Source organism: Podarcis gaigeae (assembly GCF_964106915.1).
Source record: "Podarcis gaigeae genome assembly, chromosome: 16".
NCBI lineage: Eukaryota > Metazoa > Chordata > Lepidosauria > Squamata > Lacertidae > Podarcis > Podarcis gaigeae.
The window spans coordinates 2368105-2395048 of record NC_139693.1 but is presented as its reverse complement, the minus strand read 5'-3'; the positions used below and the strand labels follow the sequence as shown (position 1 = coordinate 2395048).

The 26944-nt window shown below is 47.4% G+C and overlaps 1 protein-coding gene across 1 annotated transcript; it reads right to left on the bottom strand.

Moving 5' to 3' along the window:
* Positions 1-17712: 17712 nt before the first annotated feature.
* Positions 17713-26084, bottom strand: S100A11 (S100 calcium binding protein A11). Its single transcript, XM_083716194.1, has 3 exons — positions 25858-26084; positions 19034-19192; positions 17713-18044 (listed from the first exon to the last, which is right to left on the bottom strand). Exons 1-3 carry the CDS (start codon positions 25858-25860, stop codon positions 17877-17879), a joined length of 330 nt encoding a protein of 109 aa, XP_083572320.1. The 5' UTR covers positions 25861-26084; the 3' UTR covers positions 17713-17876.
* Between the last annotated feature and the right edge of the window lie 860 nt (positions 26085-26944).

Below are 26944 nucleotides of genomic sequence, written 5' to 3'. Positions count from 1 at the left end.
TCCTAGGCTCTGTGGTTTAACCCACAGTGCCACCCACGTCCCGTAAAATCCATACAGTAGTTTAAATATGACTTTCCTTAGGTAGTCATCCTTGTGGGTGGCTGTAGACTACATATGCTGTTTTAAATGTGCATTTCATACCTTAGATTCCAAAGTCAAATGTTTTGGCTCCCGAATGCCGCAAATCTGGAAATGAGTGTTCCGGTTTGCGAACGTTCTTTGGAACCTGAACACCCTCCACGGCTTCTTATTGGCTGCAGAAACTTCCTGCAGCCAATCAGAAGCTGTGCCTTGGTTTCCTAAAATTTTGGAAATTGAACCGACTTCTGGAATGGATTCCATTTGACTTCTGAGGTCCCACTGTATTTGACTTCCTTTTGATTTTGAAACATTTAAGATTATTTTGATACGTTTGATTTTGAAATGTTTAAGATTATTTTGTTGCTAACTTTTCTATGTTCAACGTGACCTCCATTGCAATGTTTTATTTTGAAACTTTTTAACATAATATTTTAGTTTCCCATTAATTACGCTGCTTTGAACTTTGTATTCGACTTTCTTTTGGATTGCGTTGTTTGATGTTTTAATGTAGGGCTGTAAACCACTTTGAGATTTTTGGCTTGGAAACAGAATGCGGTACAGAAATGAAATGAAAAATAATGATAATGGCTCCCCATGCACGCACACAAGAATCCCGGGGACTGAACTTTGTGAAGGGTTCTGGGAATTGTAGTTCTGTGAGGGGTGGAACTATGGTTCCCAGGATTCTTTGAGGGAAGCCATGTGCTTTAACTGTTCAGCATGGATCTGAGAGAGGAAGAGGAAAATGAGTGTGAAAGAGATGTTGGAGTGGCAGAGAGAGAGAGAGAGATAGAAGGAATGAGAGAGAGAGAGAAGGATGACAGAGAAGGGTTATTTATATTGCCACTACTGCGGTCCATGTTTTGTTAGCCCCAAAATGGAAAACGCGCGAGATTCCCAGCCAAAGAAGAATGGCAATTGAAGTTGACGGAATATGCGCAGCTTGCAGACTTAACATATAGAATAAGAGAACAAGAAGAACATATGTTTAGAGAAGATTGGAAAACGTTGATTGAATATATGGGAAATAACTGTGTACAGGTGGAAACTCTGACAGCATCGAGATACATCCAACAGTGTAAATAAGTTTTGATGGATGCAATAATGGAACACTGAATGGTTTAGTTCACGCATAGGCAACCTTCGGCTCTCCAGATGTTTTGAGACTACAATTCCCATCATCCCTGACCGCTGGTCCTGCTAGCTAGGGATCATGGGAGTTGTAGTCCCAAAACATCTGGAGGGCCGAAGGTTGCCTATGCCTGGTTTGTTGTTGTTTAGTTGTTTAGTCGTGTCCGACTCTTCATGACCCCCTGGACCAGAGCACGCCACGCCCTCCTGTCTTCCACTGCCTCCCGCAGTTTGGTCAAACTCATGCTGGTAGCTTCAAGAACACTGTCCCACCATCTCGTCCTCTCCTGTCCCCTTCTCCTTGTGCCCTCCATCTTTCCCAACATCAGGGTCTTTTCCAGGGAGTCTTCTCATGAGATGGCCAAAGTATCGGAGCCTCAGCTTAAGGATCTGTCCTTCCAGTGAGCACTCAGGGCTCATTTCTTTAAGAATGGAGAGGTTGAATCTTCTTGCAGTCCATGGGACTCTCAAGAGTCTCCTCCAGCACCAGAATTCAAAAGCACCCATTCTTCGGCCATCAGCCTTCTTTATGTCTGGTTTAGTTTTTGTAAAAGCGGCAGGGATTTATGACCTGCAAAACGAACCATGGAAAGATAAGAAGGGTAGTTTAAGGATGTTCAAATGAGTGCTTTAAACTGTAAAACAGAAAAATTTGATAAAAAAATATATATTTACAAAAGAGAGAAAATGTGACAAAGTATGTGAAAAGGGAAAGGGTGGCTCCACCCAAGATCATCTGGGTGCACAGCAAGGACCCCGCCCACTCAGCTGTCAGCCCACCCTGCTGCGCTGATGTTTCTTTTTCCATCACACGATAGATAACCCTGGCCATCTCCCTCTGCCCCCCCCCGTCCCCCACCTTTCCCCTCCCCAGTGCTCTTAAAATTCCACTGGCAGAGCGTCAGCAGAAGGCTTGCATGTTGTTCTTGGCTGTCCTCCCCATGTTGCAAACGCCTCCACTCATACGTGGTTGGGTTTCCCCCCCTTCTTTTTGTTTTTGCAGAGGTGGGGAGGGTCTTCCTCAATGGATGGGTGTAGTGAAATTGGGATATCTTGGCATGCCAAAAGCTGGTTCATGCAGGAGTGAGGCATTATGGGAGAGATAAAATTGTGGCCTTCTGGGGAATGGGTGTTTGGTCTCTTTAAATGTAAAGCTATAGAAGGGTGAGTCAGTTATGTCTTGGCTCTAGGCAGGTTGAGATGTTATCTGATTTGCAGACCCTGGCACAGCTGGGGGCCTGAGTGTGGATTGGGTTGTAAAAAGGCACAGGAGGCTATCAAGTAATTTACAATTTAGGAGCCTGATGCCTGGGAAGGAAGGAAGAGCCTTTTGGTCTTAAGGTCTCTGAGACTAAACAAAGTTCAGCTGTGCTGGTCTCCTGACAATCAGGAGATAGAGTCATACAGCCATTGGTAAATTGGTAATTAACCAATTAAGTATGGTTTTAGCTAGTTATATTTTGCAATGTTTTTATTTTTTGTTCTCCCTTCTGAGAGGGAGGTGGGTGGCGATGTGGGTTAACCCACAGAGCCTAGGATTTGCCGATCAGAAGGTTGGCAGTTCGAATCCCCACGACGGGATGAGCTCCCGTTGCTTGGTCCCTGTTTATTGAATTGAAGATTGGAAGACGTTTATTGAATACAGTGGTACCTCGGATTACATACGGTACGTTTCAGGTTACATACAGACTCCGCTAACCCAGAAATAGTACCTCAGGTTAAGAACTTTGCTTCAGGATCAGAACAGAAATCGTGTTCCGGCGGCGTGGCAGCAGCGGGAGGCCCCATTAGCTAAAGTGGTGCTTCAGGTTAAGAACAGCTTCAGGTTAAGAACGGACATCCAGAACAAATTAAGTACTTAACCCGAGGTACCACTGTATATGGGAAATAACTGTGTACAGCTGGAAATGCTGGCAGCATTGAGATAAATTCAGCAGTGTAAAGAAGTTTTGACGGATGCAATAATGGAATACTGAATGGTGTCGTTTCTGTAAAATATGCAGGGATATGTAAAATGAGCCATAGAGAAGAAGGGAAGTCATTTGGTATTTTAAGGATGTAAAAATGAGTGCTTTAAATTGCAAAACAGAAAATATATAAAAATAGAATGACTGTGGAAGCAGAGCCGAGCCATCTTGCTGGTAGCTCTCAGTATCCCTTTCCTCCCCGAAATGTTGAGGAGTGCCTTTCAAACTTGATATCTGCCGCGTTGCATTCTTAAGTGTTGATTTATGGCTCAAAATTGCTTTGGGAAGAATGCGATCGGTGGTGTTTTTCCCCCTCCCAAATGTGAGCCCCATTGTTCTCCTGAAGGGCGTAGCACAGCTGCTGCCGCACAGAGGTACGATGCTTCCTTTGTGGCTTTGCTGCTGTGGTTAGGCTACGGAGCTTTCCACGCCTCACCTGTTAATCCCATTCCTGTCTGAAAAAGCAGAATAAAATGGGAGAGCCATCTTAGAGTAGCCCACCTACTGAACACTGGCGGAACCGCCCCAGCTTGTTCAACTGGATCTTCCCTAGATCAGATGACACAGGAAGTGGCTTTACCCTGAGTCAGGCCGGGGGGGGGGGGGGGGTTCCATCGAGCTTAGTATTGTCCCACGGACTGGCAGCAGCTCCCACAGGGCAAATCCTCATGGTTCTGGCTGATTTAAATAGGAAGATAGGACACTGCCTTCTTGCAAGTCAGGCTATTGGTCTATCTCACTCAGGATTGTCTGTGCCAGGGGTCAGCAAACTTTTTCAGCAGGGGGCCGGTCCACTGTCCCTCAGACCTTGTGGGGGGCCGGACTATATTTTTTGGGGGGGAGGGTGTTACGGAAGGGGGGGCATGTCTTCTTCACCTTCTTCTTCGCTACAATATATCAATTTATTTCCAATTGTCAATGTCAAAAGGGACTAAAATCTATAAAATTCATAGAAAATCAGCGTGCCAGTTTGCTCAATTTCTCTAGGACTCCATCACACCTCCCCTGTCCAGCATAATCCCTCAAGCAAGGTGTCAAGACCCTAATCCTTTCAAATTGCTCTGATCAGCCTTTCCTCCAGACAATGTCAGGTGGCAGACTATGCATATTTGGGACCATTGTTTTCTCATCCCCAGGAAGTGTTTATCTGTGCATATCTCCAGCTCTGCATATTCCCCCCTCCCTCCTCCATATGTTAATCTGTGTAACCCAACCTCCCTTTAATATATTCATGATGTAATCTGTGTAACCAAACCTCTCTTTAATGTATTCATGACGTGTTTTGCACTGTATTCTGGGACATGGAGGGAGTTTCAAAAAACTCATGTCACCCCTTTCTCGCTGTTCAATCTCGCCTTGAACCTGTTGCGCAATAAACTTGGATCTTCTGCAGTTTGCTCCTGTCTATGGCTGAGCTCATTTTTCCTCCGCAGGGACCCACGGACTTAGTCCGATGAGCTGGGTGGCAGAGCAGCCTCGCACCCAGATTTTGCTGTAACAGAGGGAATGAATGAATTCCTTTAAAAAAAAAAAATCATTTTTAATGATTTTCCAACAAAAAACATCCAATTAAATATGCAGTCATAATACTTCAATAAAAAAATTAAATTAAAAAAATCAAATTATAGTCCAAATTGTCTTTATTAATTTCTTGGGGCTCCCCATGGTCTGGAGCTCTGGAGCATATCTCTGCATCTTAGTCCTGCTTCTCAAAATGAACAAATTCCTATGCCCCACATATAACCCAGAGATGCATTTTAAATAAAAGCACACATTCTACTCATGTAAAAACACGCTGATTCCTGGACTGTCGGCGGGCCAGATTGAGAAGGCGATGGGGCCGCATCCAGCCCCTGGGTCTTAGGTTGCCTACTCACTGTCTGTGCTTTCCAAGATTTCAGGCGCCAGCCTTCCAAGCCACACCTGGACTGAACCTGGGACCTTCTGCCAGGACTCTTCCCACTGAACCTCCTCCCCCATTTTGTGAACAAAATCTGCCCTTCTTCGCTTCTGATTTGATGAAGTGGAGGGCTGTGAGGGCCAGCCAAAGTTGTTGACCTTTTTTAGGGTTGAATTAGTTGAGGTTTTTTTAAGGGTTTTATCCCAGGAGATAAATTGCCGCAGGGGCCGGATTAAATTGACCAGTGGGCCGGATTAGGACATGCCTGGTTTAACTACTCTGGGAATTTCATAGTCTGGGAGTAGAAATACCCTCTGTGTTCTTTCTTGAGCAATACAGTCTGACTTCCAGAGTGTTCCTGCATCCTCCGTCTAAGTTTAAATTTATGTATTTTTCAACTGTTGCTATATCTGTATTGTCCCTGTTATACCTGATTGCAAATTCAAATGTATCCCTGTTGTATTTTATGACTTCCTTGATATTGTATGTGGGCTGGAACTGGTCTGGGACCGAAATGATAAAATTCATTCATTCATCCTCTGTTATCTTTGGTGTGTGTCCCTTGATTTCTTCGATTGCTTCTCGGCCTTCCCTCCCTCTCTGGCTCCTTGTCTCTGGTCTGCTTCTACTTTCTTGCTGTGGAAAAGCTGAAGAAAGATCTGGAGGTCCATCGGTTTATAGTTTTGACACCTTCCCAGACCATGGATGCTGGTAGGCTGGAAGAAAGGGAGCCCAGCAGTAGGTGGCGCCAGAGTGCCGATGGCAGACCAATTCTAGTTTTGTTCCCACCCTCCTCCCTGTTCAGTCCTAGAAGGGGTCAATGCTGAGTCTGAGGAGGAGAAAACTGATAGCCAGCCCCATCCTTGGGGCTGTTCATCAGTCAGAAGGTAGGCAGAGGTTGGTGAGGCAATGCCCCATTTGCCCAGAGAGACCAACTGGCAATGAGCCTTCAAAGTAGGACACCTTGCCAGGCTGAGATTAGGTGATTCAGTGAGAGAGATTGAAAGAGAAAGAGAAGAGTGTGATTAAGCTGTTCTCTGAGTTTCCAACAGGCAGAGAAACCTCTGTATTCTTTGGGGAGCTGCCAAGCCAGCAGGAAATAGGAAGTGATGGCTGGGGCGATAGCGGCTAATGGGCCTTTATTGACGACAGCCCATTGGAGTCCACCTGGAAGAGGGGCCGGAGGAGCCGCGCAATGGGAAAGGAGACCAGCTAAGGTGAAGGGTGGACTTTGCTGGACAGTTAGCTTTGGAGCAAGCAGCCATACGTTTTGCCCAGACTCTGGACGGATTGCGGTAGACGTAGCAAGTCCCAGGTCCTTAGCCTCTTCAGGTAGCGCTGAGGGAGAGACACCCCTTTGGCCGAAAGCTCAGAAATAATAATATTTTATTACTTATACCCCGCCCATCTGGCTCTAGTTTCCCTAGCCACTTTGGGCAGCTTCCAACAAAAGATTAAAAATACATTAAAACATCAGTCATCAAAAACGTCCCTAAACAGGGCTGCCTTCAGATGTCTTCTAAAAGTCCTTGACATCTGGTGGGAGGGCGTTCCACAAGACGGGAGCCACCACCGAGAAGGCCCTCTGCCTGGTTCCCTGTAACTTCACTTCTTGCAGTGAGGGAACCGCCAGAAGGCCCTCAGAGCTGGACCTCAGTGTCCGGGCAGAATGATGGAGGTGGAGACGCTTCTTCTGGTCTACTGGGCCGCTGCCAGTCAGTGCATACAGTATTGAGCTTCTTGGACAATGGCCTGAGGTGCTGCGAGGTGGCTTCCCCTGATCCTTTTTAAACCAGCCCTTCAGAACCATGAGGACTAGAACTGTACTTTATTGTTAGAGGGAGGGCCGTGGCTCATGCGCCCACTTTGCTTGCAAAATGTCCCGGGTTCGATCCCCAGCATGTGCTGGGAGCTCTGGCAATGCCCCCTGCCTGAAATTTCAGGGGGTTGGGCTAGATGACCCTCAGGGTCCCTCCTACAATTCTACGATTCTATAAAATGCTGTAGAGCTTCTGGCGACAACTGCAGGCGATACCCAGGTTCCTGTGGGAAACCAGCAAGCAGGATTGGAGCTGTGGTTTTTTAGCAACTGGTATCCAGAAGCATCGTTGCCTCTGGCTATGGAGGGCAAAGTATAGCCATTGTGGCTAATACAGTGGTACCTCTGGTTAAGTACTTAATTCGTTCCGGAGGTCCATTCTTAACCTGAAACTGTTCTTAACCTGAAGCACCACTTTAGCTAATGGGGGCTCCTGCTTCCGCTGCGCCGCCAGAGCACGATTTCTGTTCTCATCCTGAAGCAAAGTTCTTAACCTGAAGCACTATTTCTGTAACCTGAAGCGTATGTAACCTGAGGTACTACTGAACCATATGTAACCTGAAGCGTATGTAACCTGAGGTACCACTGTAATTATAATAATAATAATAATTTATTTATATCCCGCCCTCCCCAGCTGAAGCTGGGCTCAGAGCAGCTAACAACAATAAAAGTAACACAGCATTTTAAAATCAATTCGTTTTAAAATCAATTCAAAATCAAATTACAGTCATACCTCGGGTTAAATACGCTTCAAGTTGAGCACCTTTGAGTTGCGATCCTTGGTTTCGCCATTTGCACATGCGCAGACACTCAAAATGATGTCACGCGCATGCACAGAAGCGTCAAAAAGCGACACGCGCTTGTGCAGACATGCCGTCACTAGTTACATTTACCTCTAGATGCGAACGGGGCTCCGGAACAGATCCCGTTCGTATCTAGAGGTACCACTGTAATCGCGTTGGCCATTAATAGTCATTGGGCTAAAGTTCTATGAGGATTACCAAAGGAGGGGTCAGACTGTGCCTAATTTCTCTAACGCAGAATCTACACACACATTTTAAAAAAACGCTGTGAATTTTTAAGGTTTTAAAATATAGATGGAATTTGCCATTAGCTCACCAGCGCCACCTGGTGCCACCTTTGTACAATGCACCTAAAACACACTTAAAATGTTATATTTACAGCTGCCTAACTGAGTCCTTGTTGGAGATGCTGCCCAGAGAACATGTCCCTGATTTAATCCCTGTTGAGGAGCAGTTCCTTTATTTGAGTTGCATGTACGCTTTCAAAAACTACTGCACCTTCCTGCCCCCACCCCAGCATTTCTGAGAAAACAAGGAACTTTCCAATGCCAACCTTCAAACTGGTTGCACAATTTTGTGGGTTTTTGCGTGTTCCCTGACGGGAGGATGTTGGCGACACACGGTGTGTATCAACAGAGGGTTGTTGCCTCAGAAAAGTTTCCTTCCTTATAAACAAGACCAGTTGAGATCATGTGGTTTTTTTTGGGGGGGGGGAAGGGTTGCCAGATTTACCTGACCCTAAGTAGGATCTGAATAGATTGAGTTGATCTAAGCAGTGCGGTCAAGTTTATAGGGCCACATTCACCCCATACTTTTTTATAAAAAAAAAAAATATTGATAATTTCAACATACAAACTATCTAAACCTAACATATTCATTATTTCCCCCCTTTCCCCCTCTTCAAACCCTTCAAAGACTTCCCTCAGCTCCTCTCTGATTTTTCAGCACATGTTATTCTCTGCATGTTATAAAATTGTACATATCCTTACGTTAACTATCTGTCATGTTATCAACCAATAAATTTGTGTATGTTAATTCAAACCCTGCCAAGGAGTCCAGTTCATTTTGTCGTCTTTTTAGATAATTTGTAAAAAGCTCCCTCGGACATGCAGATGACACAACCTTGATGGCAGAAAGTGAGGAGGAATTAAAGAACCTTTTAATGAGGGTGAAAGAGGAGAGCGCAAAATATGGTCTGAAGATCAACATCAAAAAACGAAGATCATGGCCACTGGGCCCATCACCTCCTGGCAAATAGAAGGGGAAGAAATGGAGGCAGTGAGAGATTTTACTTTCTTGGGCTCCATGATCACTGCAGAGGGTGACAGCAGCCACGATATTAAAAGACGCCTGCATCTTGGGAGAAAAGCAATGACAAACCTAGACTTGCCTAGCTCAGCCTTTCTCAACCTGTGGGTCCCCAGATGTTGTTGAACTACAACTCCCACCACCCCTAGCTAGCAAAGCCAGAGCTCAGGGATGATGGGAGTTGTAGTCCAAGAACATCTGGTCACCCAACAGGTTGAGAACTGCTGGCCTAGCAACTCTCAGCACCCTTAACAAACCGCAACTCCCAGGATCCTTTGGGGAAAGCCATGACTATTTAAAGAGGTATCCTAGCACTTTGAGGGCCAGTGGGGTGGGATGATTAGAGTACTGGATCATGACCAGGGAGAGCAGGGTTCAAGTTTCCACTAGGCCATGAGAACCCCCTGGGAGACCTTAATAATAATAATAATAATTTTTATTTATACCCTGCCTTCCCCAGCCAAGACCAGGCTCAGGGCAGCTGACACCAGCTATAAAAACAATTGACTGAAATACAACTTAAAAACAAGATTAAAATACAACATTAAAACATTAAAACCCAGGGCCAGCTACACGCTTTGCTTGGCTTTCATGACTTTCCTTCAGCCAGATCAAGCCCTATCTTGTTTGCACAGAGAATTTGCTGCCTCTTTTTTTCTGTTTGATTAAGAACCGCTTCCGTTTACGGCTGCTTTAAGTGTGCTTTAAATAAATACACTAAACCTGGACTTTAAACAAATACCTACTCAAACTAAACAAAGGCACCCAAACTGGCGAGCCTAGATATTTTTCCGCGTCCGGCTTTTGCAGCCTCTACTTCCAGCGGGAGGTGATATTCTGGCTGCGTTGCAACCGTGTGGATCTCACTTGGTGGTTCCCTCATCCTGGCTTGGCAGAGGTGGGTATCTGCTGGAGGGAAGATTTGCCAGGCCCTTGGAATAAAGGAGGCTGATTCTTCCAGCTGCTGGCCAGATTGTTGTTGTTGTTGTTTAGTTGTTTAGTCATGTCCAACTCTTCGTGACCCCCTGGACCAGAACACGCCAGGCCCTCCTGTCTTCCACTGCCTCCCGCAGTTTGGTCAAACTCATGCTAGTAGCTTCGAGAACACTGTCCCACCATCTCGTCCTCCATCGTCCCCTTCTCCTTGTGCCCTCCATCTTTCCCAACATCAGGGTCTTTTCCAGGGAGTCTTCTCTTCTCACGAGGTGGCCAAAGTCTTGGAGCCTCAGCTTCAGGATCTGTCCTTCCAGTGAGCACTCAGGGCTGATTTCCTTCCGAATGGAGAGGTTGGATCTTCTTGCAGTCCGTGGGACTCTCAAGAGTCTCCTCCAGCACCAGAATTCAAAAGCATCCATTCTTTGGTGATCAACCTTCTTTGTGGTCCAGCTCTCGCTTCCATACATCACTACTGGGAAAACCAGAGCTTTTACTATACGGACCTTTGTCAGCAAGGTGATGTCTCTTCTTTTTAAGATGCTGTCTAGGTTTGTCATTGCTTTTCTCCCAAGAAGCAGGTGTCTTTTAATTTCGTGGCTGCTGTCACCATCTGCAGTGATCATGGAGCCCAAGAAAGTAAAATCTCTCACTGCCTCCAGAGCAGCTATTATTCAGCAGCAATAACAAGGCACTCATCCTGCACTGGGCATGGAACACCCGCTTGGCAGTGAATCCCACCGGAGTCAGTGTGGGCTTCAGCAGAAGTTTGTGAAACATTGGCCACCTTCACACCAAATGTTCAGAGCACTGTGATACCACTTTATTATTATTTTTCAATTTTTTAATTGATTTTCCAAAATTATAACAAACATAACGACAAACAAGAAAAACATTACAATATCAAAGAACAAACAAACAATTATCCTAACTGTTATAGTCCCACTTTTGTTATCATTGTTGGGTGACTTCCTCAAATCCCCCTAGCTGAGTTTCCATATAGCTCATTGTAGCAGTTTTCCAACACTATTTTCCTATAAGATTTACTTGTTCAATTAACATCTTTCTTTCTTTTCATTTTGACTTCTATCCATAGTGTTATACAATTTCACATATTTAAATCCTAGGCCAATCTGTTACTCACAAGTAATTCTATTTAAGTTATCTTAACATATTTAACTAAATAATCTTTAAATTTCTTCCATTCCTCTTGATACTCCTACTCCTTCTGGTCGCGCACTCTTCTGGTCAGGTCGGCTAGCTCCCAAAAGTCCATCATCTTCATCTGCCATTCCTCCACTGTTGGTACTTCTTGTAATTTCCAATTTTTGGCCAGCAAAATTCTAGCTGCGGTTGTGGCATCCAAAAACAACCTGACATCTTTCTTGATACCACTTCAAGTAGTTATGGCTTCCTCCTAAGAACTCTGGGATCTGTAGTTTAAGGGTGCTGAGAGCTGTTAGGACAGTGATGGCCAAACTTGGCCCTCCGGCTGTTTTGGGACTACAATTTCCATCATCCCTGACTACTGGTCCTGCAGGCTATGGGTGATGGGAGTTGTAGTCCCAAAGCAGCCGGAGGGCCAAGTTTGGCCATCACTGTGTTAGGAGACACCCCCCATTCCCCTCCCAGAACTACAATTCCCAGAGTTCCCTGGGAGGAGTGATTGACCCTTAAGCCACTTCTTGCCATGAGCCCGATCCGGCAAGCTCGTTTTATGTTGTTGGAAGCATTTTAGTATGGATTTTCCCAAGGGTGCAATATTCCTCTTTCGGGTATTGCTCAAGTTGCACACTTTTGCAAAGCAATTCCCACTAATATATTGACTTCCTTGTGTGCAATTTTCACAAGCATATGCAATTTTTTATTGCACAGGTTATCCTAGGGCAGTGATGGCCAAACTTGGCCTTCCAGCTGTTTTGGGACTACAACTCCCATCTAACAGGACCAGTGGTCAGGGATGATGGGAACTGTAGTCCCAAAACAGCTGGAGGGCCACGTTTGGCCATCACTGCCCTAGGAGATAACATTTTGCATACCCTTCTCTCACACTGCATTGCAAAATTCAGAGAGGTGCAGGTTTTGAAGGAAGGTAGCTTTTCGGTTGGCATGTTGTGTTGGAAAGTGTGAATTTTGTAGGTCCAAAATTAAATGTGACCTGAATTGAACCCCCGCCATCCCTAAAGAAACATGGGAGTTGTAATCCAACAACATTCAGAGGGCCACACGTCCCCCTGCGCGGCCCTAGGAGGACCTGTGGCCCTTCATAGGTTGTTGGACTCCAATTCCCATCCTCTCCGCTGGCTATAGACTATGCTGGTTTACCGAGGCTGATGGGATCTGTAGTCCAACAACATCTGGTGGGCAAGAAAGAGGCTTCCCTGTGTAAGAGATGAAAATTCTGCCCTTATTCCCTTATGGGGGACACAAGAGCCCTTATAGAGTCCTTTGTAGGTTCTCCATCGGTCGGAGAAAATAACAGAGGCCAACCAGAGAATATTGAGAAGCAAAGCAGCTAGTAAGCCTGATCTTTATTGATGTGTTGCAACAGGGTGCTCCCTTCACACGCAGGAAAGGAGGAGGAACCCAGAACTAAGGTGTGTCCACCCTTATATAGACATTTTAAATTGCCCACCCTGGAGTCCAAGACCACCCCCAGAAACATCATACCTACATCACAGAAAGGGCGGTCTACAACAGAAATCTGAGTGCGTTGTTTACCTCCTGTCTGGCAGGTTACCTGTTAATGCTCACTTGATTGGATACCCTGGGGAGCCTGGCCAGTCTTTCGTAATGATAAATACTTAGTTCCTGAGCCAGGTCACAGGCTCGCCCTATTCATACACAGACATACCCTTAAGACAGGATTTGTGAAGGAGAAGGCAATGGGGAGGCTTTTCCATTTTCCTTCGACCTTGCAGAGAAAACATTTGGTCAGTTTAGGAGTCAAAATGATTTCAGGGCTTCAGACATGTGGTTTATATATTTATGTACGTGTTTGCTTGGTACATTTATGAACATTTATTATATATATATATAAGACTTTAATTTTTTATTTTACCTGAAATGCAGCTCACACCCTGCGACTCTAAAACTCAAAAGAGAGCCATGGATTCTCTCAGTGCCCCTTGGGAGTTGTCCTTTGGCAGGAGCCCAGCACAGTGGCGTAGCGTGGGGGGTGCAGGGGGGGGCCAGCTGCACCGGGCGCAACATCTGGGGGGGCCGCTAATCTAGTGGAAGAGACTCAAGTGCTAAAATCCATGGGTTAGGGGGCGCAAATTACTTGCCTTGCCCCGGGTGCTGACAACCCACGCTACGCCACTGCCCCAGTATTCCCTATGAATGGGTCAGTCCCATCGCGCCGGATTGCAATCTCCCTAAATCCCCAGAGGCTGGGTAGAGGAGAGTCAGCTGGACTGTGTGTGTTATATCAGATTAGGCAGGAATGCAAATGGCACTTAAGAATTTGGCCTTCCGCCACAGAGAGCTTAGGCTAGCTGATTCGTAGGCATGGCAGCGCCCCCCAGTGGCTAACCTGCGCACCAATCGCGATGATGGACTTTTCAGAGCTAGCTGACCTGACTGAAAGAATCCGCGACCAGAAAGAAGAGGAGTTCCAAGAGGACTGGAGGAAATTTAAGGACTATTTGAATAAATATTGTAACATAAAAAATTAGAAATTACTTGAAAGAAGACAAATAGGCCTAGGATTAAATTAAGTTATAATTAAATAAATGGGATTTAGAATGTTAAGAAAAATGAATAAGATGGACTATAATTGGAAATTGTTTTAGTTTAATAATGATATTGGAAAGCTGTTGCTTTTAACTACAAGGAAACTCAGAAGGGAGGGACTTGAGGAAGTCAACCAAGATGCTTAAAAGGTTGGATTTGTGAAGAAATAAGTTTGTTGATATTGTTTATCCGGTTATTCTTTTTCTTTTCTTTTTATCTTTCTTTTTCAGTTTTTGTGTATCACTCTGCTTTGTGGTTTTTGTTATCATTGTAGAAAATCTAATAAAGTTTATATATATATATATGTGTGTGTGTGTGTGTGTGTGTGTGTGTATATATATATATATTATATATATAAAGTTATATATATATACATACACACACACACACACACACACACACACACAGTTGGAACAAGCCTTCTTTGCAGCGCCTGAAATCTTGCTTCAGATTTTGCCTGCGCCTATTTTTTGCCGCAAGGGACCGCAGAATGTTCCCTCTAAACCAGCGGTTCTCAACTTGTGGGTCCCCCCAGATGTTGTTGGACTACAACTCCCATCATCCCTGAGCTCTGGCCTTGCTAGCTAGGGGTGATGGGAGTTGTAGTTCAACAACACCTGGGGACCCACAGGTTGAGAAAGGCTGCTCTAAACTGACCACATATAAGATGTTCTTGAACTAAAACCAGCTTTTCCCCTAACTGGTACAGTGTTACCTTGGTTTTTGAACATAATCCGTTCTGGAAGACCATTCAATTTCTGAAATGTTCGAAAACCGAAGCATTTACTTCCAGAAGCATTTACTTCTGGAAAACTCAGTACAGAAGCCATGTGGTATATTTGACTTCCGAAAAGCATTTGAAAATGAGTTACTTCTGGGGTTTTGGTGTTTGGAAACCGAAAAGTCTGACTTTCAAGACATTTGAAAACCGAGGTACCACTGTGGTACGAAAGGGTAAAAGCACTTGGTCTTTGAAAAAGCATTGGACAAAGTACCTCACCAAAGATTCCTGAGTAAGCTGGGAATAAGGGGAGAGGGCCTCTTGTGGATCAGGAATTGGTTAGGCAGCAGGAAGCAGAGAGGAGTGAAATAAGTGCACAGTTCTCTGCATGTAAAGGGACCCCTGACCTTTAGGTCCAGTCGTGGCCGACTCTGGGGTTGTGGCACTCATCTCGCTTTACTGGCCAAGGGAGCCGGCGTACAGCTTCCAGGTCATGTGGCCAGCATGACTAAGCTGCTTCTGGCGAACCAGAGCAGTGCACGGAAATGCCGTTTACCTTCCCACTGGAGCGGTACCTATTTATCTACTTGCACTTTGACGTGCTTTCAAACTGCTAGGTTGGCAGGAGCAGGGACTGAGCAACGGGAGCTCCTCCCGTCGCGGGGATTCGAACCACCGACCTTCTGATTGGCAAGTCCTAGGCTCTGTTGTTTAACCCACAGCGCCACCCACATCCAAAGATGGAGGTCCCCCATGGGTCAGTATTGGGACTTGTGTGTCACTGTGTACATGTCTGCAAAGCATTTTGAGGATGAAATCACTTCCACCCGCCAGGACCTTGGCTGCGATCCAGAGATAGGGGTGAGCTGTGAGGTGCTTACTGTTTGCTAATGAGATTAAATTGCTCAGGGTCTTTTAAATACAAAGAGCTCCAGAAGGACCTCTCTAAGCTGAGTAAAAAGGCAGTAAAATGGCAAATGCAATTTAGTGCAAAGAAGTGCGAAGTGGGCAAGGAAATATTAATTTCACAAATGCACTCAGGAGTTCTGAAATTGGTGGCAATAAGACCTTGGCGGCGTCATGAACAGTTCAAGGAAAACGCCAACCCAGCCATGAAAATGGCGAATCCCACACTGGCCATCATTAGGAAAGGAATTGGAAATAAAATGGCCGGTATCATAATGCTGTTATGAAAATCTGTGATGCTGCTGCGTTTGAAATACCGTGTGTGGTTCTTGTCAGCTCAGAAAGGATATTGGAGAGTTGGAAAAGGGGTGAACAAAATGATCAAGAGGTGTCCAAACTTTTTTTCAAAGAGGGCCAGATTTGATGAAGTGAAGGGCCGTGGGGGCCGACCAAAGTTGTTGACCTTTTTGAATGATTTTACCCCACAGTTCGGCTTTTTTTTAGGATTGGAGTTGTTGAGCTATTTTTAGGATTGGAGTTGTTGAGCTTCTTTTAGGATTGAAGCTGTTAAGGTTTTTTTTAATGACTTTACCCCAGGAAATAAACTGCCACAGGGGCCAGATTAAAGTAACCGGCAGGCTGGATTAGGCCCTTAGACATGCCTGGTAGAGGAACTCCCCTAAGAGGAATGATTACAGCATTTGGGACTTTTTATCACCTTTGTGCTCAAAGGATCTCCCCTGCCAGGAATGTTTTGCTGCCTCTGCAAAGGAGAAGGTGGTTTGTAGTGGTGTAGCATGGGGGGTGCAGGGGGGGCCGGGCTCACTGGGCGCAACATCTGGGGGGGCGCACTCGCCGCCTCTGGAGTCGCCGAAGAGCCTCGGGCGCAGGCTGCAGCAGAGCCCCATGTCTTGCGGAACCGGCGAGCTGTCCACGCGTCCGGGCTGAAGGCGTCTGGCAGGCAGCGGCTCTCAGCGCTCGCCGCAGTCCCCACGCGTCAGGGCCGCAGAGGGCGCGCCAGACAGCCCCTCCTCACAGCCCCACCACCGCCACTGCTGCTGCAGCTGCTGGGCCATGTTGTATTTTCCTCGCCTCTCTGCCCTCCTCCTCCGGGCAAGCGGCGTCGTTTGGGCGGCAGTGCCAGCGGCAACTCGCCTCGGATCACCTGACACGGACCCGCCGCCGCCACCGTGGCTACCTTACCGTAAATACCCCAGCCCAGGCCGCAGCAAGAAGAAGCTGGCAGCGGTGGCAGGTTAGGGGTTAGGGGCGCAAATTACTTGCCTTGCCCCAGGTTAGGGGGCGCAAATTACTTGCCTTGCCCCGTGTGCTGACAACCCACGCTACGCTGCTGGTGGTTTGTGGCCTCCCACTCCCCATTCAGCACCCAGAAACCAACCGGGTTGACGGTTATCTCTTGGACGCCGCCAGTGGGGCAGTTTCCACCACCTCTCATGAGGTCAGCATGCCAGCTTTTAGGGGGATCAGGGCAGGCTTCCCAGTACACAGAACTCTGCAGTGTTGGCTGGTGCCCATTGCAACTGGTCAGAGCCGTCTTTCCCATTGATGTTAGTGGTGCGTTGCGCCTCTCAGGGGCGTCCTAGCGACTGAGGAAGCTGTGCAGCTTTGCCGGCAACCTCCCCTTTCCCTGCACGCCCGCCAGCTGGGCCCCACCAACTATATGGCGTGCGGGCGTGCAGCTTCCTTCCCAAGCCTCCGCAGGAGGAGAGTGATCCCCACAGATCGCATGCAGCTTCCCTCCCGAGACTCTGCATCTGCTAAAGACGGCCCTGATCCCAGTTGTCGTCGTAGTCCTCCTGCTTCCTGGTGAAAGGCGATGTGCAGCCTTCCTGGGCTGCCTTCTCGGGCGCCCCGACACTGGAGAGCATATCCGCCAGCTTGATCCTGCTTGATCGCTGCCACCACGCTGGGGATCTGGATGGTGGGGGATGCAGAGGACATTTTCCACCGCCCCCTCTCTTGTTTTGGAGTTGCAGGGGAGGGGGCATCAGAGGGATCTTTGCACCACGGCGCCGGATATGCTTAATACGGCCCTGTAACTGGTAGAGCAGAAACGGGGCCAGATTTAGGTTTGATGAGGCCCTGAGCTCCTGAAGGTATTGGGGCCCTTTCTATGTCCAGCTGTCCTTTGTCCACAACAAATCGTCGCTGTTTTTTTGGTGTTGAATATATGCTATATGGCATTTTACAGACCTAATAGCAGTTCGAAAGCATGTCAGTGCAAGTAGATAAATAGGTAAAGGACTATAGAGTCTTATTTTTTAATTGTTTTTTAAAAAAGGGAAAGTTCAGAATTCTGGGGCAGGGGCCTCACATGGGTAAGTCCTCTGGCAAGAGTGCAGTCAAATGTTTCCTACCGGGTGCTTTGTACAGAAAACAACGAGACCTTTGTGTTTAGCCCATCCGTTTTATTGAAAAAAAAATAATATGAAGAGAGGGTCGCTCGCTTTTCCGTGTCGGATGTGTTTTGGTGACTCACAGAAGTGCAAGATTTTGGAATGTTTGGGAGGACGTTGGTCTTGGCTCGGAAAGGCCAAGAAATTGGGGTGTTTCATGGTTTTGGGGGGACACCAGCTGTGGGGGATGCCAGGACCTGGCTGTGGCAGGCCTGGGCCAAGCCCCCAATGAGGTTCAAGAACTCGCCAAAGTCCAGCTGTCCATCGTTGTTCATGTCCAGCTTCTTCATCATGCGATCGAGGACACCCGGGTCTTTCTGATTCTGAAAGGAAGAGTTTTGGATGAGGATTCACTCTGCATAAGGCTATACAACACACACACACACACACACACACACACACACACACACTACATTGAAAGAACCACGATGCCACAATAAACAGTCATGGCTTCCCCCAAAGAATCCTGGGAGTTGTAGTTTGTTATGGGTGCTGAGAGTTGTTAAAGGTAAAGGTAAAGGGACCCCTGACCGTTAGGAGCGGTACCTATTTTACCACTGGAGCGGTACCAGTGGGCTGGATTAGGCCCCCAAAACGGACTTTGGACATGCCTGGTTTAACCGCTCTGGGAATTTCATAGCATGGGAGTAGAAATGACCTCTGTGTTCTGCCCCTTTCTTGAGCAATATAATCTGAGTTCCAGAGTGTTCCTGCATCCTCCGTCTGTTTAAATTTATATATTTTTAAACTGTTGCTATATCTGTATTGTCCCTGTTATACCTAATTGCAAATTCAAATGTATCACTATCGTGTTTTATGACTTCCTTGATATTGTATGTGGGCTGGAACTGGTCTAGGACCGAAATAATAAAATTCATTCATTCATCTTTGGTGTGTGTCCCCTGATTTCTTTGATTCCTTCTCGACCTTCCCTCCTTCTCTGGCTCCTTGTCTCTACGCTGGTCTGTTTCTACTTTTTTGCTGTGGGAAAGCTGAAGAAAGATCTGGAGGTCCATCAGTTTATAGTTTTGACACCTTCCCAGACCATGGATGCTGGTAGGCTGGAAGGAAGGGAGCCCAGCAGTAGGTGGCGCCAGAGTGCCGATGGCAGACCAATTCTAGTTTTGTTCCCACCCTCCTCCCTGTTCAGTCCTAGAAGGGGTCAATGCTGAGACTGAGGAGGAGAAAACTATAGCTAGCCCCACCCGCTGGGCTGTTCAGAAGTCAGGAGGCAGGCAGAGGTTGGTGGGGCAATGCCCCATTCGCCCAAGGAGACCAACCTTCTCTGCTCCAGAACCTTTGGAAACCATACCTTGCTGAAACTCGCCAGCTCGGTGTTCATGAAGGTCAGGAACTCCCTTTTGGACAGGGTACAGGCGTTGCCATCCCGGCCAGCATAGCGCTGGAAAACGGCAAGGAGCGATTCGATGCAGCGCTCTGTTTCCGTGGGACCGACAGGGTACTTGGACGACTGGAGGAACGAGAGAGCGATTTGTTTTGTTTTGTTTTTTTAAGAGAAGAATAATACTTTATTTAGAATTCAACACCAACAAAGGAAAACACCCGCAGTAATTGTTACATCAATTCACTACAATTCACCGATTTTAACAATATATATGGTAAATAGCAATAGAAAAATTACACAACATCACTTCCGACTTACTGAAGTTTTCATATGATACTTTTATGGTTGAAAAAATTAAAGGATTTCAGTAGGAAGCTATGGGCCATGTGCTGATCAGAAAGAAGCAGGAGCTTAATTTTTTTTACGAATACAGTGGTACCTCTGGTTGCGCGTGGGATCCGTTCCTGAGCCCTGTTTGCAACCAGAGCAGAACGCAACCTATGCCTGCAGGTCGCGATTTACAGATTCTGCGCATGACGTCATTTTGTGCATCTGCACATGCATGAGCGAAGAAACCCTAAAGTTAGCTGTTCTGTTACTTCCGTGTTACTGCGGGACACAACCTGAAAACACGCAAACTGAAGTGTCTTTAACCCGAGGTATGGACTGTAATTGGATGTTAATCAGTGAATACTATATTTAGCTGTAAGACACAGAACCAGAAGTATTTTTTAAAATCTTTTCCCCTTTTCTTTTTCCTTTATTTTGCTCTTTTTCCTTGTTAGATTAGATTTTTAAAGTATTTCTTTTATTCTGATGTACGGTGGTACCTTGGTTCTGGAACCTAATCCGTTCTGGGAGTTTGTTCAACACCCAAAACCGTTAGAAAATGAAGGCGAGGCTTCTGATTGGCTGCAGGAGCTTCCTGCAGCCAATAGGAGGCTGCGTCGGACATTCAGCTTCCAAAAAATGTTCGCAAACTGGAACACTCACTTCGCGGTGTCCAGGAGCTGATCTGTTCGGGAGCCAATCCGTTTGACAACCGAGGTTCCATTGTATTATAAAAATATACTTTGTATTGGGTATCAATCTCTCTGTGTGTACAATTTTGCAGCTGCAAATGGTATTGAAAACAGGTGTGCAGATAACCACCCTGATATTGTTATCTTTAATGCATAATAAAAGGAACATCTGGAAGCAGCTCACCTCCTTAAAATCTGTGTTTGCACTGGATTCGAATCACAGTGGTGCCCCGCAAGACGAATGCCTGGCAAGACGAAAAACCCGCTAGACGAAAGGGTTTTCCGTTTTTTGAGGTGCTTCGCAAGACGAATTTCCCTATGGGCTTGCTTCACAAGAAGAAAACCCATAGGGAAATCTCCGGGAACCTCTTTTAAATGCTGGCGGTGGGGAGCAAAGCCTTTTCCCCCCCTCCGGCCTTCAGAAGAGGTCCAGGAAGGCCGGCGGGGGCCGAAAGGCTTTGCTCCCCACCACCAGCATTTTAAAAGCGGTCCGGGATAGCAGGGAAGCGCTTCCCGCTATCCCGGACGGCTTTTGAAGGCGGGGGGGGGGGGGGAGCAAAGACTTTTGCTGGACCTCTTTTGCTGGACCTCTTCTGAAGGCCAGCGGGGGGCAAAAGTCTTTGCTCCCCCCTGCCTGCCTGCCTTCCCGGGAGAGCGGAGAAACGCGTGTTTCTCCGCTCTCCTGGGAAGGTAGGCAGGTTTTTTAAAAATGCTGGCAGGCAGCAGCGAAGGCTTCTCTGCCGCCCACCAGCATTTTAAGATCGCCCCGGACAGCGGAGCAGTCCTCCGCTGTCCTGGGTTTTTTTTAAATGCTGGGGGTGGGAAGAAAAGCCCTTGTCCCCCCCCACCCCCAGCCTTCAGAAGGGGTCGGGGGACAGACTGTCCCCGGACCTGGTCTGAAGGCGGTTTCCATAGGAACGCATTGATTAGTTTTCAATGCATTCCTATGGGAAACCGTGCTTCGCAAGACGAAAAACTCGCAAGACGAAAAAACTTGCGGAGCAAATTAATTTCGTCTTGCGAGGTACCACTGCATTTGTAAATCTGAAATTGTTTTAATGAAGAACATCAGAAGACTAGGCCAATGGCCTGCCTTGTCTAGCATTCTGTCCTTGCCGTGGCCGCATACCCCTGAGAACATAGGACTCTGGATCAGGGGTTCGCAACGTGTGGCTCATAGGCTGGATGCGGCCCACAAAGACCGTTTTACTGGCCCATGAGCCGCCCCTGAACTGAGCTGCCTGCTAAACCGGTGCGGGTTCTCAGTGAGTGGCACCGGAAATTGCGTCTGTGCACGTGCAGATAGTGGAAATTGCGCCTGCGCATATCCAGACGCCGAAAATTGCTTCTGTGCTGGCGTGATTTCCGGTGTCTGGGCATGCATAGATGCAATTTCCGGCGCCATAGACATGTGCAGATGTGGTTTCCAGCGTTGCGCTGTGCCAGTCTGCTCCACGGATGATCTCTGTGGGAGCGATCCGGCCCATGGCCGGTACACCTTGCCGACCCCTGCTCTAGATAGACTGCCTCTGGTGGACCTGGGGGTTCCAGAAGGACACCGGAAGACCCTGGCTGGATCGGTCTAAAGGGGGGGGCATCTAATCCAGCCGGAACCAAGCCCTTTTCCTACCTGATATTCCCAGTAACTAGGAAGCCTTCCTGCTATCAAATAGGACTCTTGGCAGAGCCGGGTTCAGATTCTCGCTCGGCCGTCAACCCATCTGTGTCTCTCAGCCTAACCTACCCCACCAGGTTGTTGTGAGGATGAAATGGGGAGGGAGAAAAATTGTGCATGTCCCCCCCTTGAGCTTCTGGGAGGAAAAAGGTGGAATGGGTACGCAGAGAATACATTTAGACCAGATCCAAAGAAATATAAGCTGCCCTCATTCCGCACTCTTGTGGCTTTATGTGTCCTTGCAGCCTCTGAGTGCGAAAGAGAGAGAGAGAAAGAGAGAGAGAGAGAGAGAGAGAGAGAGAGAGAGAGAGAGAGAGAGAGAGAGAGGGGAGCCCTGGGGCAGCAGTGGGGTGGGGTAGAGTGGTGTGTGTGTGTGTGTCATGGGTGATGAGTCATTTTTGGGAGCTGCTCCCGCGCTGACTCTGCCCTGCCAAGAAAGCCTGTGTGAAACGGCCTGTTTGCTCAGAGCAAAGGAATGAGCGGACCGGGTGGGTGGATGGGAAACTTGGGCGGGTCTGGATGAAATTTGCGGGTTGTGTTTTTTTTTTGGGGGGGGGGGCGTTGGAGGGGAGGGGAAGGAGGCAGATGATCCCTTGGGCCTCCTTTCCAGCCTAGCCATTTTTTTGCCCTTGTGTGACAAAAACCTGGAAGGCAGAACATCGGAATCGGCCTTCTACTGAGTCAGGATCTGCCTAGCTCAGTTTTCTTGGCACTGACTGGCAGCTGCTTAGATATGCCTCCTCTTCTCCCCAAATTAAAGTAAGATTCTAGTCCTCATGGTTCCAGGTAAAAGGGTTTTGAAGGAGGGGCATTAAAGATGCCCAAGTTTATTTGGGTTTTTTTGCAGGGGATGTAAGAAGCTGCCTTATGCTGAGTCAGGCTACTGGCCCATCTTGCTTGATACTGTCTACACGGGCTGGCAGCATCATTCCAGGGTTCTAGGCAGGGGAGATTCCCAGGTAAAGGAATTTTGAAGGAGGGGCATTAAAGATGCCCAAGTTTTTATTTTTGCAGGGGATGTAGGAAGCTGCCTTATGCTGAGACAGGGCACTGGCCCATCTAGCTTGATACTGTCTACACGGGCTGGCAGCATCATTCCAGAGTTCCAGGCAGGGGAGATTCCCAGCCCTACTTGGGTCCTCTTGCATGCAAGAGAGAGGCTCTATTGGAGCTGTGGAATTTCTGCAGTTACTAATTTATGACTTGGGGTGTCATGAGGAATTGAATAGGGACTCTTCAATTGCGGTTCCTTCCCTTCGAACTCTAAAATTCTGCGATTTTTTAAACAGGGGCAATCAAATAGGGGAAAGGGCCGTTCCTCATGGATTCAGAGCTCAAGGTTCCCCGCCAGGCGAGGAACTCTCTCTGTTGGGTTTCTGCCTGTTGGAAGCGCAGTTACGCTGTGAGGAAGTTGGCAACCCCTCGGATGAGCCACGCAGAAGGGAGGAACAATTGGCATCATTGTGGGGTGGGGGGGAGAGCATGTTTGAAAGGGAAGTATGACGAATAAGCATTTCTTCCTCATTCTTCCAGCCGCTATTGTCTTCTAACCCCCATTCCCCGGAAATGCACGAAGCTAAAATAACAGGGCCTTTTTTGGCTGAAAGAGGAAAGCTGCCAACTCTTCTCAGCACTTCTGTAATCCAATATCCTGGTGGCTCAAGAGAACAGCAGGCTAAGATCACAAGAAGAGCCCTGAATTTGGGTCAGGTCCTGAGGGGGCCCATTTGGTCCAGCGCCCTGCTTCTGGCAGTGGCCAAATACCCTCTAGGACAGTGTTTCCCAACCTTGGGCTTCCAGCTGTTTTCAGACTACAATTCCCATCATCCCTGACCACTGGTCTTGCTAGCTAAGGATGATGGGAGTTGTAGTCCAAAAACAGCTGGAGGCCCAAGGTTGGGAAACGCTGCTCTAGGAATCCAGATAGACTGCCTGTGGACCTGGAGGTTCCATAAGAACGTCAGAAAAGCCCGGCTGCCGGATCAGGTCCAAGGAGACCCACCTAGTCCAGCATCTTGTCCTTGCATTGGCCAGCCAGACACCCCAGCAGGAAGCCTGAATCACAGCAACCCTCTCTACTTGCGAGTTGCACCAACTGGTATTGAGAGGCTTCCTGACTCTGAAGGTGGAGAGATTTCATTTCGGGTGCAAAATCTCCACCTCCTTAGCCCTAATAACAATAGTAATAATTGTAAACATTTGAAAACGTTTGTAGGCTTAAACTGAAATGTTTTGTAATGTGAAAAGAAGGACCTGATTTACATATAAGGAGGTAATTATCATAAAAAAGAAGAAGCTTTAAGGTAAAAAAGTGATTATAGAAATGCGAGAATTTAGCAAAAAATGTTTGGAAGTCAGAAAGAGGGGGAAGGAAGTCAATGCTCAGTATGAGCAATGTTTTATGTTATAAATTTGTGTAATGAGATGTAATTAAATATGAAAACTCAATAATAATAATAATAATAATAATAATAATAATAATAATAATAATAATACATTTTTATTTATACCCCGCTACCCCCCCTCCCCGGCCAAAACCGGGCTCAGAGCGGCTAACATCAAGTGTGCAACACATTAACATAAAATCAGGCAATCAATTAAAATACACCCTAAAATCAGATCAGGATCAGAATAAAATCCAATCGGATGGCACCCCGCAGATTAGGGTTAGGAACCTTAAATATTCTGGGCTGGTCCAGTTTGGGGCCCAGGAGGAGTTGGGAATATATCCATGGTGTTACTGTGTCCGACGCAACAGCTCTTTTGCTTGCTCAACTCAATTGGGAAATTTTATTTATTTGACTTTTCTTTTTCTGTGGGGAAAGACTTCAGCAAGAGCCGACCACCGAAAGGAGGCTTGACCTTCTCTGCGTTTTCAGTAGCATCTTGTTCAGGGTAGAAAACTGAAATTATGGCACCCTCCCAGCACATGTGCGCCAAAGTAAGAGACGGAGAGTTCAGTGCGCTGGTGTGGGAGATGTTCAACAGGTGAAGCTTTTAACAGCAAGGCGGAACAGCACCGGGGCAGGCTGTACCTGTTAAATATTTCCCGTTGCACAGATTAAATGGCGGGTTGTTGTCTTCTCCTTCGTGGTAAAGGTGCCCATGCCACGTGGCAGGCAGAAATCCAACAGGCCTTGCTAAGCACTCATGCAAGGAAGGAAAGCTTCACCTGTTGAACGGCTGCCAGAGTGGGAATCCTGTTACATGCTGATGCTTCCCTGCCCTGGGATCTATGGCATTTTGCTGGCCTCAAGATGCTCATCGTCCTCTACAGCGCATAGAGGCACACAAGCTGATGTGCTGTGCGCTATGGGTGTGTGCATGTCTCGAGGTGGCAAATGCAGCCACACCCTTACCTAGGTCTCCCTTGAGCACAACTGAAACTAGCCAGGAATGATTCCAGAGGTCTTATTATGATAATAATGCCAATTTTTGACCCTTGCTCTGAGTGGTTATGGTGGGATCCAGCCAGGCCCCCTGTCTGTGGCCTGCAGCCCTTTGAGGGAAGACATGCATCTCAGACGTCGGGCATGCCCGCCATGTTTCAAAGGGAGGCACACCTCTCTCCAAACACCAGAGCATTTTTCCCCAGCTTGCCAGAACTCTGTTCCGGCACCTCTCATTGCCATTATAAGAGAACGAGGGAGGTGTTCATGGTGAGATGTAGGCAGCTCATTTTTCTAGAAAAACAGCACCGGCAAACACCATGGCCATGCATGGCTCTCTGGCGCACAGCTATGCGCCGCCATGCACCTCCCCTCTCCAATTGAAATGTTTGCTGCAGGGAATGAGCGGCGTCTTCCATGCGACAAACACGAACGAATGAGGAAAACTAGAACTGGTGCCCGCAGGGCTCAGCCATGCAACATGCGTGTCTTCCAGGAGCCTCGATTGGAGAGGATGAGCTCCCTGCCAAGGCCCTTTCCACTCCCCGCTTTGCCTCCCCACCAAACGGAAACAAACTTTCTGGGCCTGCTGTCTTGTTAGAAAAACTGGACGAGAGTTCTCCCTTCCCCTGTTCCTGCGCATCACAGCGCATAAATCCCTCTGCCCTCTTGCAAGGAGGGCCAAGTGCCGGGGCGTCAACTTACCATAGTGCTGGTAAGCTGTCAGTCGATAGGACGCAGAGACTTGGCTGGCCGGCTGCTGAGTTGGAAAGCTAGCTCTGAGCGAGGGATTTGATGCGCAACGGGTGGCTCTGTGGCCCCTCCCCTCCCGGCCAACGCCCTGCTCCCCCCCTGTTAAAAAGACGGCCTCCCCCTTCCCCTCCTTGCTTGAGCAATTGCTTTCAAATGACAAAGCCAGACTTGCCTGTTTGGAGAGCATACAAGCCCCACCTTCCTTATTCGCTCAGGAATGTGAGACGAAAGGGGAGGCAGAGAAAATTTGTTTCTCTTGGCTTCCCTGTTATCTCTCCACACACCCCCTTCCCTCTTGCTGTATATATAAGTTTTCTGGTTGTGGCGCTGTGCAGGCAGGCAGGAATCCAACAGGCGAGGCTCCCCTTTTCTCAGAGTCAGGGGAACTCTGAGATTCAGCTTCTCAGCTAAAGCCTCTGTTCAGCTTGATCAAAATATCTTCCAGGTGACCACCCTTTAGATATTCAAAGATATCTATCAGCTGGATCAGACCAAAGGGCCCCGATTCACAAATCTACAGGCTGAATAGGTGGCAAGCCAGCCCAGCAGTTTAGAGGCAATGTCAAAGCGATACTGAGACACCATCCCAATCTCTCAGCAGCCCTCAAACTCCAGTTCTAGCTAAGGGCTGGAGAGGATCTAAGGAGACAAAGATTCAATATTTTGTGGGGGAAAGAGGACATTCCTCTTGAGTAACTGGACTCCTCCTGTCATCAGACCAAGAAGAGTTTCCCCATCGCCACTTGTATTACCCGTTGCCAAAGGCTCTTTGTTGCCTCTGCTGTGTCCACACATTCTGCAATAGCCAGTTCCTTATTATGTTACCAAAAGAGAGAGAGAGATGTGCGCTGCAACAAAAAGTTGCAGTATAACCTCTTGCCCATCAGAAGTGCTGGAGGCTTCCAGACAGCCATTCCTTCCAAGCAGGGCTTTCCCCTCTCTCCCCTCTCTTGTTTCCCTCTCCCCATTTCTCTCCCCCCTTTCAATCAGATACATTCAGGGTCTACTGAGCATCACTGGTTGTGTGGCTTTGTGTGTG